At 35.3% G+C, this 16,470-nt stretch overlaps 1 protein-coding gene across 1 annotated transcript in view; it reads right to left on the minus strand.

The window, feature by feature from the left end:
• DOCK2 (dedicator of cytokinesis 2) overlaps nucleotides 1–16,470 on the minus strand; it is a 113,564-nt gene that overhangs the window by 12,912 nt on the left and 84,182 nt on the right. Inside the window, exons 34-42 of the mRNA XM_032447425.2 lie at nucleotides 14,191–14,276; nucleotides 10,676–10,832; nucleotides 10,033–10,073; nucleotides 8,285–8,375; nucleotides 7,131–7,250; nucleotides 5,570–5,659; nucleotides 5,102–5,206; nucleotides 3,793–3,934; nucleotides 2,298–2,379 (exon numbers count right to left, since the gene is read on the minus strand). Coding sequence (XP_032303316.2) covers nucleotides 2,298–2,379; nucleotides 3,793–3,934; nucleotides 5,102–5,206; nucleotides 5,570–5,659; nucleotides 7,131–7,250; nucleotides 8,285–8,375; nucleotides 10,033–10,073; nucleotides 10,676–10,832; nucleotides 14,191–14,276 — 914 coding nt within the window. The remainder of the gene's footprint in view (nucleotides 1–2,297; nucleotides 2,380–3,792; nucleotides 3,935–5,101; nucleotides 5,207–5,569; nucleotides 5,660–7,130; nucleotides 7,251–8,284; nucleotides 8,376–10,032; nucleotides 10,074–10,675; nucleotides 10,833–14,190; nucleotides 14,277–16,470) is intronic.

Consider the following 16,470-nt stretch of genomic DNA (forward strand, 5'->3'; position numbering starts at 1 on the left):
TCACAGTGAATTATTACAGCTTAAGTTAGTTTTAATTAAAAGGAAATTTAATGAGAAGAAAAAAAACTCCACAACTGAAAATTCAGGAGACAGCTATTTTATATACAAATTACGGTCAACACACAGTACTCTGCAAATAGGCTGCTTCAGCATGGGACTAGCTGCACTTCTGAGGTATGAAAATTCTACAACTTCTGTAACTTTCAGATTAACATTAGAACCTCTAGAAGAGGGTCATCATTCAATAAACTAAATATCTGAGACCATAACTAATTATTTGTTGTGGCAGATAAGAAAGTGAATACAAACACTTTTAGAAGCAGACGTTAATATAAAGAAATCTTGCAAATTCATGCTCTAGTCTATTCAATATAGTTAATGAATCATCTCAATCACTGTGCACATGCATTCTCATTAACACATAGCCAGTCACCCTTTAGCACTCACTGCAGTTTTGGCTTGAGTGTTCTGCTTGAAAATAACCTCTCTGGTTTCTAGTATTATGATCAATTTCAAGCAATATAAAACAAAAGGTAATTTTGCAGAGCAAAACACATCTCAGAAAACCATGTTCCAGAAGCCTAAGGAAACAGACCAATAAAGAAACAACCCTAAACAGTTGAGACATCCAAACTAGAAAGATTATCTTCATCAATAAAGTAATGAAAGAGAAGAATACTCCTATACCTAGCTAGAACACTTCATACCATCCCATCTGAAAGGGCAGAGATTTTAAAGCTTTTTTGTAGAATGAATGCATTGCTATCAACTTATGCAACTAACAATTAAATGCCTAATTAAGTGCACTTATAAAAATAAATCTTTCCTCTAAGGCCAGATTAAATTAACAGCTTGGCAGAATTCTGCAGCTGAGACAAGCAATTACAAAATCTCCCATATGACAGAAGATAAAAATAAATATTAATACACTAAATATATCTATTATAAGTTCAAAATGTAGCTGGCTCTAAAGTGAAGTCGAGTCAAACACAGCACGTTTTGTGAGATTATGATTTCAAAAATGAGTTGCAGTTGAAACTGGGACCATAAAATTTATTTTTTATATCATTTATTTTATGCTACAAAACTTGTGCTTGTCCCTGCTTTATTTATCTGGGCATGTGTTTTCAGGTGAATCATTCTACTCTAAACTAACTGCAATTTCAGGAGAGATTCAGCAGACAGAGGTGAAAGTGGTTTGAATCCAACTATGGAACAGTCAGGAATTAATTCGTATCAGCTGATGAAAAAACAAGCCCTTCTATCTTCAGTCTCTTTTAGGAGGGCTGAAGCAGTGTGCTGTGAAAGCATTTAGATTTGTTTCTTATTTATCTAATGTGGAGGCACTGCAAAGCTTCTGTTGGATTAAAAAAAAATGCAGGTGCCTTAGATTGCTGGAAAACTTAAGAGGCACATTTCAACTGATTTTAGTTAGGGAGACAATCCTTGAACTTTCATGAAGTACTGACAAGAAGAGGGGGAAAATATGAGCTGCCTTAAATGACAGCCTATGTACTTCTTGCTGTCTTTATGTTACAAGACAACAAATGTTATCTTGAAATTTTCCATCAAGGTGTTTGTGATAAGCAACATCTTCTATTAATCATGCTCACAAATGTAAGACCCTTATGTTCCTTCCACTGTCTGACTAGGAAGTCTCCTCTGTTCCACTTTTTTTCTATGAGACTGCAAAATTTCACCAGGCTGAAAGGATTTCAAGCCAAAATTTCACAGCCAGTACTCCAGTAGGAACTGTGTGCAGTTTTGGCATGACCTATTGGAAATAACTATCACTATTCAAATGCAGTCAAAACACTTAATTAGAAGGATGAAGTACGCTGAACATGTTCAGGACTGAATTAAGAATTTGAAGGAGTAAGGCAGTCATTTCTCAGAATACTCTGGACAATTTAATTCACTTATTTCTTTACACAATCCTGATTGTACAACTGAAACCGTTTTGTCAAATAGCCCTGTACACTTTGCAAGTAAGTCATCCCAAGATTTTATTGTGTAACAGCCTTCAACTCAAAAGTGCTCATACTGCCAATCACTTCTGAGTCTCCTCTCTTCACCACTTGCATTTCAAGCTGTGTTGAACATGAACCCAAAGCATGGATTCCCTCATGCCTTATAACCACATGCCATTCCTTTAGCAATAGATGTTCTTTCATGAACTGCATAAGAAATACATCACTCAATAAACAAAATAGAAGCTCTAAATCTTCACAAAATAATTGTTGTCACTTTAGGAGTATGGACTGAATTCCATTTGATTTTTACAGAAATTCACTTACTTTATAATTTGATCAGGTACTGCTTTATTTTTGAATCTAGGTTGTTCCTCCAAGACTGGCTGCACTGTAAAACACTGTATGTCTGAAATTGTGAATGTCAAGGTCATATTATTAACAGTCAGAATGGAATAGTTTATGCTGTAAAAGAAGAGAAACATATCTTGATGAAACCCATGCAGAGTTTGGAGTTTCATTTGTGGAGCTTACATGAAAAAAAAAAAAAAAAAAGAAAAGAAAAGAAAAAAAAAGAAAAAAAAAAGAGAAAAAAAGAAAAAACCTATTAGAGTACTAACTAGAAAAATGCTGTAATTTTGAACCAGGCATTTTTACTATTTGCTAAGCTTAAAAATTAATAATGTAATTCATCACACTGACTCATTAATTAAAATCTTAAAGGCATCTTACATAAATAACATCAACAACACCTGATGTAAACAATTCTACTATTCACATTTAAGCATTAGTAATATCACGATGTTTAGCATTCTTTTAGAAATCTCACTAAGCAGCCTATCTACCTGAGATTTTCTACTCAAGTGTTATGATTTAGTCTGGTGTGGGTTCGTAAATAAATGTATCATATTTATATTTTTATTACTTAAATATATTTCCATATATTTAAATCTGATGTGCTCCTGTTAGTTTTGTTCTCAGATAATACATCTCTTGCTACTTCTAAGTAGAAAATTCTACTTACAGAAAGGACTGAAACATGCCAGCCTCAAAGAACAAAATGTTTTAAGAGACAAAGAAATATATGAAAATGTCACTCTCAAACATAATGTCAATTGTGGACAAGCTTGTAGTGCTTTGTACTTCAGCCCCTTGAGTGTGAAAAGAAAGCAGCATCCCTTCTTTTGTCCTACAGTTGCATGAAAGCTGCATAAACTCAAGAGAGCATAAAAAGCTCTTGGAAATTAATTATGGAACAACAACTGAAAAAAGTTGTGATACAATGAAATGATCTCATATCTGCTCAGCCAGCAATAATTTGAGCCAGAATATGAAGAAAAAGATGTAATAATTTAGGGCATTCTAGAAGACGTGGATGTGTCAGTCTTCCTAGGAAAATGTCTAAGAAAATAAGCCATTTTCACATTCTAAAGAAATGCAGGTGATAACAAAGTACAGCGCCAGACAAAACAATGTTCAAGGAAGAAATTAACATCAAGTCAGAAAAAATAGGAATGGGAAGTAATAGACAAGTTGCTGCTTTAGCCTCAGCAAATTCAGCAAACTCAGAGACAGTAAAGGTAAACCATGCATGTACCTGAACAAATGGTGAAAAAGACAAACAGCTTAAAATTGTTTAAGAAACAGGAACAAACATCTTAGGAACAGTCAATTAGAAACATTCAGGATATAATAAAACTGCAAACTGAACTGCCACTTGAATAAGCTTTAGGAAACAGCTGTTCCGTACAGTTCCACTCTTGGTAGGAACATGTTTCCCCAAACACCTTCATTCAGTGACCTCTTTAGTGTTCAAGGATACACTGACCAGGAGAGTTTTTCACATCCTCTCCAGGTGCTGAGGTGGTGTTCATCTTCTCCGCACTGGGAAACTGACTCATCAGCTGTGCCTGAAAATCCTCTCTCCTCTCGTATTCCTTCCCACGATAAATAAATACTTTGTTCTGCAAGGAATAAAGATCAGATTCCTTGAGCCGTATGATGCTGAGGCAGAAATTGCAGGTGCATGTGTTTATCAGTATGAAGATTCCAGGTCACCAAATTTTTAAATGAGTGCTGCTGACACCTGAATACTAATAACTATAAAGAACACCTGACTCTGTCCAGGTCCTGCAGTACTTCGCTGACTCTCCAGAGTGATACTTTTGAGCGTTAGAATGAAGATAAACTGGCATCATCACTGAGGATGCTCCTGGTAGAGTGCAATAAAATCAGAATGGGTGGGTAAGTAAAGCATTGAAATTCCTTTACTTTTTGTCTCTCAAGTAAAAGGATTTTCTTTCAAACATGATCTGGGTGCAAATTTCACAGATTTCTAATAATACTATATAGTTCTGCTGAGCTTGCGCCTTCTTCTTGGTGTTATGGAATGCCCTAATTTACAATAGAGTTTATCCCCAAATGTGCTTCTTTGTGGTTCATTTTACTTCATTTAACAGTACAGTTATATAAAAGCAGAATAAAAAGTTGCAACGTTAGCATGTTTTCACTGTTTTTTCCAATTCTCTCAAGGAACTTTGGCCTCCAAGACCAGGGAAGAGGAGATGAACTTTTCAGCTCACTGAATATTAGAGATCTGAAATTCAAGAATTGAGTAAAACAGGAAAAGAAGAAACACCAGTATCAAAATCATAGTGAATCAACATTCAAATACTTGGTATGCTCTTGTTCTGTTACCTCAAGAGTGAGAAAATTTTCAGCAAGGGAACCACAATGTATGAAAGTAAGGAAGGGTTCCTGTGGGAACAATATTTAAGTGAATCAAATCTTTAAAAGAACAAGACATCATGATTGGCATGAAGAAAGTGATGAAAGAACAACTGTTTGATGTTTCTCAGAAAGCAAGAACCAGTGCACAGATATTACCAGGTGATAAGAAAAAGACAGCAGTAAATGTCCAACACACTGTGTTAGTGATTTAAGCATTAATCATCACTGTTTTAAGCAGATACTGGAGGGATGGCAGTAGAGGTTGAACAATGATCCTGCATCCCAGTAGAATTAAATTCCAGTCAGATATTCCTAGTGACTTGTTTGATTAAAAAGCAGTACAATTTTAGAAGCATGTGAAAATAGATTTAAAAAAAAAAAAAGAAATTAAATAGGTTTACCCTTAGAAATGTAGGGAATCCTTGTCCATAATATCCAACAGCAAAATAATCTGGTTTAGGCCTCAGAATTTTCATGATGTTTTCATAGAACTTTGCTTGTTGAACCTAAAGGCAAAACCAGCCACAATAATTACTTCAGGTTTTTGTATTTCTTTTTCTTTCCATAATACCTCCTGCAGCTACAGCTACTGATTTATACATCACCTTTTTGTTGCACAAAATAAGAACATGCTTATCTCATCTATAGTTTCAAAGCACTGTAGTAAGTAAATGTCCATGTAACTTTACAAAATAGTTGCTTATGAATCTCTAGCACTGAAATTTTGTAATACAACAAAGCAAATCTTTGATAAATTAATTAAAAATCAATTGTGAACTACAAGCTCTTAAGCAGCTCTTTATTTTTGATTGCACTAAATGGCTAAATTCTTTGATGAAAATAATTTGAAGACTTGTATATAATCTTACCAGATTTTGACTTAGAAGCTCGTAGTCAAAAACTTCCTTCTCATATTGCTCTGCAAGTTCTTTGCATAAAGATATAGCTTCTTCCCACATCTGCAACATACCACATATTCAAAAAGTAAATCCAATACTAACAAACATGTCTTTAACACATTACTATTCAACTGCAGTTGCACTGACTACGCCATCTTTAAATTGCAGTCATTTATTAACCACATATTTAGAATGAAATAGCCCAACAACAATAAACTTTTAGGAAAGCAGATTAACATGGAGAATAAAGTTGTTTTATATTCACTAAAGGAATGAATTAATCTACTTTTTTCTTACAATAATATTGCCAAAAATCACCTAAAATTTCAGAAATAATTATCAATAGTAAATCATCAAGTTAGATAAAATCTAGATTATACTCTAAGCACAGGGTGAGTTTACGAGCAGGGCCCCTCTTCAAAACAAACATTTTCATTTATAAAAAGTCCAAAAACATACATTTTCACAGACAGCCTGGCACTGACAGCTTTCCTAGTTAGCTAAAAATTTACAAGGCTTAGACTTAAATTACTCATTGCTCAGAAACACAGCTTCTTTCTTTCCACACTACCAAACTACTACAACTGAAAATTAATGTAAGGAATTACAAAATTGTATTGAAAGACTAGGACTACTTTTCTCATCTCCTAAAGACATTTTCCAGTATGCATCACAAGAGTGGTCCTAATGCAAATGGATATTCCTACTCATGAGGATATTTTTCAAATTCTACAAGCCTTGTGTCTATTCAGAATAAAGGAAACAAAATAGTTTTTCTGCGCTTAACTCTCTTCTGATGTAAGGTTACTAGTGGTCACATTCATTATCATCATTTTTACAGAGTGCTGCATACCCCTAGGCTAAGTAGCTCTAAACCTGGGAGGGGCACTCAGCTGCCTGCAAACATTCTCCGCTATATGTGAGGAAAACCAGAGTGCCAGGTATAATAGAAATCATGAGGATTCAGTTATTCTTATACTCCACATGGTAACTGCTATATCATAGTTATTCCAATGCAAATTAATAAAACAAGACCATATGTCAAATGACACCATCTTTCCTGCGCAGATTTCAAAGAAACTGAACTAAATCCAGGTATTGAATATCAAAATACTACATTTTTAATTTCAAGATGTGATTCTAAGACTTCTCTGTAAAAATGTGCCCAGTTTGAACTCTCTGTTTTCTGGGGGAGAAAATGACTGAATAGTCTAGAAATACAATCTGTGCTGCCCCTATTCTTTTCCTAGCAAGTACATTCAACATTTCTTTTATTACTGCCTGAAAGATACTTGTAATTACTGACCTCTTTCTTTGCAAAAGTGGTTACTGAAAGGACGTGTTCATACACAACAGATGTAGCCTGAACAAGGGTGCCTTCAGGACATAATTTTTACTTGACCCACATTTCAAGAAGGATTTTATACACAATAACAAAACAAACATTTTCTACAGAGAATATTCATTAAATGTTACTATATAAAATAACATAGCAAGAAATTTTTTGACAGAGAGAACTCCATAACTCTACCTTTCCTTTGTCAAAGTATTCTATGATTTTCTCATACAGATTCTCTTTTAAGTGTCGATAGGTCTGTGAACACTGGAACTCCGTTGACATGACTTGGGGTGCACACTGCTCATCTGACCACTGAGGATAAAAATACATTAAAATAAGCCCTGATTCTGGAGTTCAACATCTCACTACTCAACCTCCACAAAATCTGAGCTATTCCAAGTTGTTTTTTTCCCCTACTCTTTTTTATCCTTCCACAAGAAGAATGGAAAAGGCAGTGGAAACATTTTCAGCACCACTTCAAACAATGCTGTACTTCATGTGATAAACAGGAATAGACATAACATTGTTAAAACCATCTTCCTCCCTGCTCCTCACCCCAAGAGGCTTGAAAAGAAAATCTAAGGGAGCAAATTGGTTTTAATTCAGTGGTGTCTTCTTAACTGGTACGTTCTCGATTTTTGTATTAAAACATATGCATACAAAATTATTTTTGTCTATACAAACATACAAAAAAATACCTTGAATTTTTTAATGACCAGAAAAGTCAAAAGGAAGTTTAATTAAAAGAACAACATGAAAGGCACAGTTTAGAGGGTTCAACACACAGAAAAAAACAATTCCACAAGGAACTGCACGTTTCTGCTCAAAAGCCTTTAAATTTTGAATTTTCCCTTGGAATGGAAAAGCATGTTACTGGCCATTTCTACTGCTATTGTCTGGTAGAGTGAGAAACATTAGCTGTAGTGAAAACAATTACCAAATATGAAAGAAAGGAATCATAATTTGGAGTGTGATAAATACTACTTAAAATGGAAAGTTTGATGGAAATTTTGATACTTATTTATATTGAGATAAGAAGAAAGTAGTGGAACGAAAAACACAAGGAAGCTGAATGGCTTCTCCCTATTAAATAAAACTATTTTAGCAACAATATTTTTAGTTTTACCAGCATGTGACATTGGATCATTTATTGAAAAAAGAAGGGAAACCCCCACACTTAGTGTTTAGTTTTTATGACCTAGCACAGTAATTGCAAGTATAAACGTGTCTGTCCCTAAGGAAAATAACTAATATGCAGTAAATTGGAGAGTAAGACTACCACTTCTAATTTAAAAATCTGAATACCACAAAAGCTTACTTATTTATTAAATTCAGGAAAATCTAACCTTCAAGAGCCAAGTATGGAGTAGAAGGGTATAGGCAGCTTCTGTGTAATTCTCACAGTCTAAATGAAGATCTCGTAATTTATACAAATATCTGTTAGAACAGAGAACAAAAGTTACTCTTGATGCTGAAATGACTTGAGTTCTGTGTTAAAAATATTCTAGATAACTCTAGATAATGGAAACTTGAAACATGTAATGCAGTCACTAAGAAAAGAGTCCTTGAGGATACTGAGTGTGGTTAAAGCACTGTACATTTACTACGACTTTTCTGTATCTTTGTATACTGGAACACTGCACATAAAAGTCCTGAACTACTTCTGTGACCTGCTATTAACTCTGCTTCTTGGAGGAGCAAAAGATATTACTCCAACCTGAGGTCTAAGTCAGACCACTGAATCCATTATTTCTGACTGTTACTGTCAGTTTTGTGCCCCTCGCTACAAGGATATTGATGTGCTTAGGTATAAACAGATAAGAGCAACAAAGCTGTAGAAAGAACTAGAAATAGATATATGAAGAGTGGTTGAGGGAACTGGGTTTGTTTAGTCTGGAGAAAGGGAGACTGAGGAGAGACCTCATCACTTTACAAATACAAAGGAGGTTGTAGCAAGAAGAATGTCAGTCTCTTTTCTCAAGTGAAAAATGATAGGACATGAGGAAATGGCCTCAAGATACATGAAGGGACGTCTAGATTGGACATGAAGAATATATTTAAGGCAAAGGAGAAAAGGGTAGCAGTGGCCTAGAAAGACAAAGCAGGTCCCTATGCAACTTGACAAGGTGATATGGGAGTAAGAGCTGTTTTATGTTGCTAGTGCTTTCCTTGATCCCTAGAACAGCACTGCTGTTATCATCCCTGTCACTGCCTACCACATGACTTAAGTCACAACTCTTCCACCAGTCAGAGAGAAAAATGCATTCCAATCCCTTCCATTCAACAGGGATTTCAGACAGAACTAGACCCTGTTGAAGCATTTCAAGCTTTTACTATTCCCAGATCTGAATCCTAGTTAAAATGTGACTCCTCCAGCAATATTTTTCAGACACAGCATTGTTTGTCCCCATCCACTTTAGCTCACAGCTCCACATGTAGCAGCGAAGCACCCTCAGTACTCATCTCAGCTGAGATGCTGGTCTTTGCATTGTAGTAGCTAAGGTGAAGGTGGTTCTACAGTTTTTGCAGAATGTTAAGAGGGGCAGGAAATAGTTAAGTCTTGAATAGCTACAGCCCATGTGCAAAACCCTTAGAGACAGTAAGAGGCCATGTCAAACAAGAAAGAATTTACCAGGATAGCTATAGCTCTTAGAGAAGAATGCTTTACTAGTAATTCTGCACTGCATGTAGTGTTGCATATTTAAAGAGACTTGGCAGACTGCACAATTCTACACAACTTGCTTTTTCATGCCATTCTAAATGTATTATGTGACCCCCCCCAAAACCTCAAGTCTATCTAAATTTTCTTATTTTATTTTCTTTATTTTAAAAATAAACAGTGTTGAGTGATTTGATCAGCTAGAGTTGATGCTTGGGGAAGAAAACTCTGCTTATAAATGCATATGATAAACTCAAAATTGCTGAAAGCTAAGTGAAAAATGGATTATAAATATAAATGAGGCCAGGACAACAGTCACTGCGGGTGGTAAAATACCATTAAGCAACAGAAATCCAAGTACAATGATGAAAGCAGAATTTTTTACAAATGTATTATTGTCCTCTTTAAGACCATTCAACAGAGCATCTGCCATACCTGATATACATTCCTTCACGGTTAATGTCCTTGTAGAAGTTCTAGGGATATAAACATTTATAAGTTATTTCCTAATTTATTTCCATAAAACACAGCTTAAGAATATTTATGCTGAAATATTGCTTTTCTTGTTAGTTGGGCATTACTAGAAATACCTAATAAACAACAAGGGCTGCTCTAAAAGTCATGTCTCCTATATGTCGGTCCATAAATAGTAATAGAAAAAGAAAGGGTAGCTTAAAATCAGATCAGAGACTTAAAAATTTTTAGCAGCCTACTCCAGGTGTATCATATATGCTTCTTTTCCAGATTTAAAAAGCAGAACTGCAGAGTTGGTAAAGCAGCAAGGTTTGCTCCTTGAGCAAAATTTTATTCTGTAAAAGCCAACTGTAACACTAAGCCTACCAAAACTTACATTGTTTTATGTAGTGGACTACGTAATTTATCCACAGAATCAAAACAGATAAAACATACAAGTAAAACAAGAATTGAGTGGATGTTGCTTTCAGGTTTATGCATATATCCATGCAAATTGATGCAAAAATCTACTGCTTCAGGCTCTGAATTATTTTTCAAGCATTGGAGATCAGTCCCTTCATCTTTGGTAAGTGAAATTCTCACACAAGAACTACACAGAACATACCAGTAAGTTCACAGTGCAGCTCATGCGATTGTCCTTGCTTTCATCATTCATTACAGTGCGGTAATCCAGCAGCTTCTCCAGGAGACCTTTAACGAGGCTGACAAAGCTCTCAACCAAGTTAAAAATGGCAGGATACTGACTTGCACACTCTGTAAGACTGCAAACAAAGCAAATAGATTTCACAGTGCTATCAAAATCAGTGCCCATCAGCTGAAGTTCTGTTAGAACCTAAGGCAAAAATTATGTTAGAGCTAAAGTAACTATGGAATGAATTGTAAATTACCTTTGTGGGTTGGCAATCTTGGCAGACAGATGAGATATAAATCAAATACATAAATACAAACATACACACAGATTCCTTTTTGCTGCCCAACAATTACTGCAAATTCAAGGGAGTACCCAAAATTTCCAAATCAAGTGGAAGTACATCTCTGTGTCATGCTGTTTCAATAAACATAGAATTCACTCTCCTCTATGAGCATGGAAGATAAAACATGATTATTTCCTTCTCTTTGTACTGTTACATGCCTGTAGAATGTTCAGAACAACAAATTCAGATTTTAAGTCAAAAAGGAAGTTCACTAACAAGACCTCACCAGAGCAGTTTTCCCTTCACAAGTAATAAAAGCAAATAAACTTCCTGCAAGTTCCAAAGAAAGCAGTTAGTCTGCTTTTGATTAAAAAAATAAACAAAACAAACAAACAAACAAACAAACAAAAAAGGGTAGTGAGTTAATACAATATCAGCAGATTCCTTCTTACATTAATAAAATATTAGCATAAGCAGAGTAAAAACACACATAATATTTATTCCTTTTCTTGTACGGGACCAAGATAGAGTTATTTTCCTGAAAGGGCAACAATGTGGAACTGGAAAGCTTCCAAATGGTCTTTTTTTGCTGTGCCTACACCAGTAAATAATGGTAGGCCAGTGTTCATTATCTGAGCCTGAGTACAAGTAGTGTAGCACTTGTGTTCACACAGCTAGGTTCACCCCCATTTTCCAGAACAGGGTAGCAATGTCTATTCTGCTGATAAAGAACAACCTTTCACCTGTTCCACATTATCCCCGCTCTAAGTCCATGGTCATGCACAGCGCATACTAACATTTAGGACTACAGACAGCAGCAACAAGGCAGTATTTAAATTTCTGCTGGCTCTGTACTTGGTGTTAGCAAGCTTCCAGAGACCGACCTGTGTGGGTTAATGTTGGCTGCAGCAGTGAGCACCAACACATAATGCAGTTACTGGGTTCTGCTGAAAATGTGCCTTTTGGGTGACAACTAGAATAGTTACAAGGAAATTATCTGGTAAGAGAAAAGACCAAAGGAACATCTGCAGCACAATTTAACTAGGTTTCTATCCAGTGAGAACAGGAAGTTGGGGACAGAGGGTTGAAGGAGATGTGAATACAGGAAAATTAAAACAAAAGGAGAGAATGGGGCCCCACCACAGATAGGTCACAAACCTCTGCTTCAACTGTCTCTCAAGAAGCATCATTAGAAAACTTCAAGGGTGGAATAAAAAAACTGAAGACAGTATGAAGTGACATCTGTAGAGACTTAGAAATCTTTAAGCATCTGAAAGTATTATAGTGTGAGAGAGTGAAGTGGAAAAAAACACCAGAAGATTTTTTAAATGGTGGATCAAAAAGAAAGAAAGGTAATTTGGAAAAGCAGGAAGATCAAATGTTTTGTACTATAAGTCTGATGAGACTTATCAACTCCATTGATGAAAAACTGAGAGTAACTGGACAGGCACCAGTTCTGTAGAAAAATACACGAAACCAAAAGTAAAGTGCAAACATCAAAAACAATTTTACACAGCTCAGAAAAATAAATATTTGTCAAAAGTCTTACAAATGAGATAAGAAGTATTTTTCTCTCCATATTTCTAATGCCTCAGTTTGAGTACTCTCTCCAGCTTTAAGGCAGTGTAGTATTTTAAAACAGCTGCAGACATTTTAGGAATGTCCAGAAAACATGGCATATGATAAACTGAAATATGGAGGCTGTTTAACCTAAAGAGTAGACTGAAGGAAACTTGGCATCAACCTTCAATTCTTCTGAAATCTTCTACAAGGAGAAACAGAATAAATGGTTCTTTCTGTCCCCTGCGGCTAAAACAAGAAATAACCAGCTTACGCTGAGGCAAGGAAGATTTGTAGAGATATTTGGAAGAAAGCTTACTAGCAGCAAAGGAAGTTAAGCACTGCAATAAATGTCCCCTGTGTCTGCTGAATCCCCAGTATTAGAGATGATGAATTGTAGCAACAGATTAGGAAGGCAGCATAGTTCAGCTTCTGCAGCACTGTGCTTGAGAAAATATCAACTTGCAGACCTGTTCTTGGTCATACCAACAGCTAGCCTGAATATCTCCTAAGATGAGCAGCCAAAGAGTAAACTTTCAAACTCAAACAATAATTTATGGCTTTCTGTTTACACACTCATTGTATGTTAGGAAGTGAAAGAGACATTTTAAAAACATCTTTCCTTATCAGCACATGTTTCGGAGTAGTTTTATACTGCCTAAAAAGTGTTAGCAGTGTTTTTAAGTTTGCCTCTCCACATTTTCTTCACAGTAGAGAAACTAAACTAATATAAATGTCCAAATGATATTTTGTTTAAATGAGGATTTCATCAAATTAGATTTAATTATAATTATTGTTAAATATTTACATTTTATTTGCTTAAATAACACAGCATTCCTTAGAATACCGAATACAGATTTTTTCTGTTGTGTTGTACACGAGAATTTAATGCACCACTGAAGAGGGATGTGAATTTGTGAAGACTACTATGCCACTACACAAAAATACAATTATAAATTAGCAGGCTTTAAGAGCCTTTCTAACTGCTGCACTCTGTAATCACAAGGCTATGAATAAAGTCTCAGAAGTAGGCACAAGGGCACCACCACAGCCCATCAGATCAAAGCTCCTAAGATACACAGCTATTATAAATGAGAAGAAAAAAGAACAACATGGCTGGCCAAGAGGAAGATGTTCTATTTCATGAATTCTTTAAAACATTTTTCTTATATTGCAGCACTTCACAATATTGTCACAGCTTGGCAGGACAGTCACCTTATGTGAGCTAAAAAATAATCTGGTGTCCAGTCTAGACATAGAGGAAAGCAAGACAGACTGTTGAAAATGCTTTTATTCTTATTAGTGTAACATATAAAACCAAGAAAGGTTACAATGAAAAATGGGAAAAAGAAAAAGGTTGGATTATCTTTGCTTTGAAGTTGGGTAGTGAAAAGCAAGTTTAGTATAATTTCTTCATAATGTAGATGCAATACAAAGTACAGAAAAGCAGCCATGCAAATACCTTCAGTGGGCATAACTACAATTCAAACCAGATTTAATGGAACAGCATGCTATTCCGAATCCATTGGTGAAAAAAAACCTGCTTCAATTTGTCTGTATTTTAAAATAAATTCAGCAATTTCAGAAGTAGGTCCAATAAGATAAAAACACATCCGGAAGGCATTTATTCTCATGCACTACTTACATTGACTCAAACAACTGCATGTAGTGTTCATCTCCACGTCCTCCTTCCACTTCATGATCCAACTTCAAAATGATTTCATTTTCAAACTAAGACAGGAAAAAAAAAAAAAATAAAAAAAATCTGAACAATGAGAAGATACCTAGAGGTCAAACACATTTCAAACTGGCATCAGACAGATATATTTGCATAGCTATATCCCAAGGACCCCAAAGTTAAGTGTTTGAATATATTCCAGTTGAATAATGTAAAGACTATCTCCTGATATCTTAATGAACAAACTGATGAAATAATCTGAAGAAACAGGCTTACAGTTTCTGTACTGAGTTTTCATAGAACACCTCAGATGTGAAATGTGGGATATCACAATGAAATCAAATTACCTTCACCCACACAAAATATGATGGAAGATGCAGTGCCTTACCTAACTGCTGTTAGGTCTAGCTATACCCTAATCAGGAAGCAGTGAGACATAAACTATCACAGATAGCAAACTAAGGATTTCTGTAGCTTAGCCCAATTCCTTCCCCTCCTTCAGTATCATTTTACAGTTATGGCACTTTTATTTGGAGCTGCCAGCAGCCTTATCCCTTAGCCTGTAAAGCACCCTTTTCCAACACTCTGACTTGCAAAAATCTACATGTGTAAAAAAGAGAAAAAAAACCTGTAAATATTTCTCCACTGGTTACACCTTGTTTTCTGTCCCTCATCAGCCTGCTCTCAAAACTTCAAGTGTTCTGAGTTTCGTTCTTCCTCAAACAACTTTTAAAGAAGGACTCCACCCGTGCCTGCACTGTCAACATTCTAATTGCAAGCTAACTACTAGGCTCATGCGTTCCTAAAATAAACTCATTGAAGCTCAGCATCTGAAGCTGTTACCTACACATTATTTACGCTTTTGTCTTACACCCTCTAAAATTTCACATATATCAGGTAGCTTTACATAATTAAGCAAAGGATCATTATCTCTCAAAGCATTCTGAAAAAAAAAAAAAAAAAACAAAGTTGAAAAACCTAATTTCACAGGTTTTCAAACAGGTAAATCAAATTATATCTGGAAAACTGGTGGTAACTTGCAAACGCGTTGTTACAAATCTGTACTCAAATTGTCAGTACTATGACTTGCCAACTCTAAAGTACCATTAACTCCAACAAAATCTCTGGAGAATTTCTAAGTCAGCAGTATACTGTTATCTCTTAAAGAAAGGGAAGTACATGTCATATTATACTTTAATCCAGCACTTTGCTGGGCCATACTTTAATTACACAAAGCCTCTTTAAAATGCCATGGTACTGCTTCAACATGAATGCATTATTGTGAATTGTCATTTCAAAGTCACTGAAATAGATTATACACAGGAAACTGCCTTATGATTTTGAAAGGGTTAATCCAGTCTGACTCATCTTTATATGAGAATTTGGAATTATTTTTTCAGGCCTTTGCCTCATACACGCATATGACTTAATTGTGGGTTTTTTCCTACTTTCCAAGCATATTAAAATACTAAGATTTACATGATCAAAATCATCCTCAGAAGTTTATATTTATGTATCACACATGCAACAGAGATGTAAAGATAAGACTTTCTGTGTGTGTGCATTTGTGAAAATGAAAAACACTTGTCATACAGCACAGGAAAGACAAGAGTGAGGTGAGGTGAGAAAAACAGAGTACATGGTTGGAGCAGGAAACCCATCTGAAAAAAATTCTGTCCAGGTGCTAAGGAAATCTTTGTGTTTCAGAGCTAAGAAATCTTTGGTGTGCCTTCACATCATATTTTCAAGAAAAAATTAGGAAAGATCTATCACAAGGAACTACTATCACAAGGCACAGTAAGAAAAAAACATGTTACAAAATAAGAACTAAATGGAAATAAATCTCTGGGGCTTTATATTGATGAAATGACTTTTAAAAAATTGTCTAAAAATGACAGAGAATTCATTACTGCGCTAATACAGCAAATTATTTAAGAATACAATTTTCAGTATATAAATAATTGTGCTTTCTCCCTGAAGTGTTTCTGTGTAAGGGAGAGCTTTGGCAGAATGGGATCCAGACTGCCTCTGCACAGATTTGGATGCGCTACGTCTTCAGGTTGGTCACAATTAACCAAGGGAAATGGCTCAGTATTTTTCAACAAATTTGAGATTTTTTGAAATCAAATTTCAAAAAAGGCCTCATTTTATTTCTTCTTTCTTTCTTTTTTTTTTTTTTCCCCCATAATTTTATTTTGGTTCAGCTGAACAGGAAAGTTCAAAGTCACTCCAGAATATAAGCTAATC

Source organism: Coturnix japonica, chromosome 18 (genome assembly GCF_054131305.1).
Source record: "Coturnix japonica strain WE chromosome 18, WE-NBRP24, whole genome shotgun sequence".
NCBI lineage: Eukaryota > Metazoa > Chordata > Aves > Galliformes > Phasianidae > Coturnix > Coturnix japonica.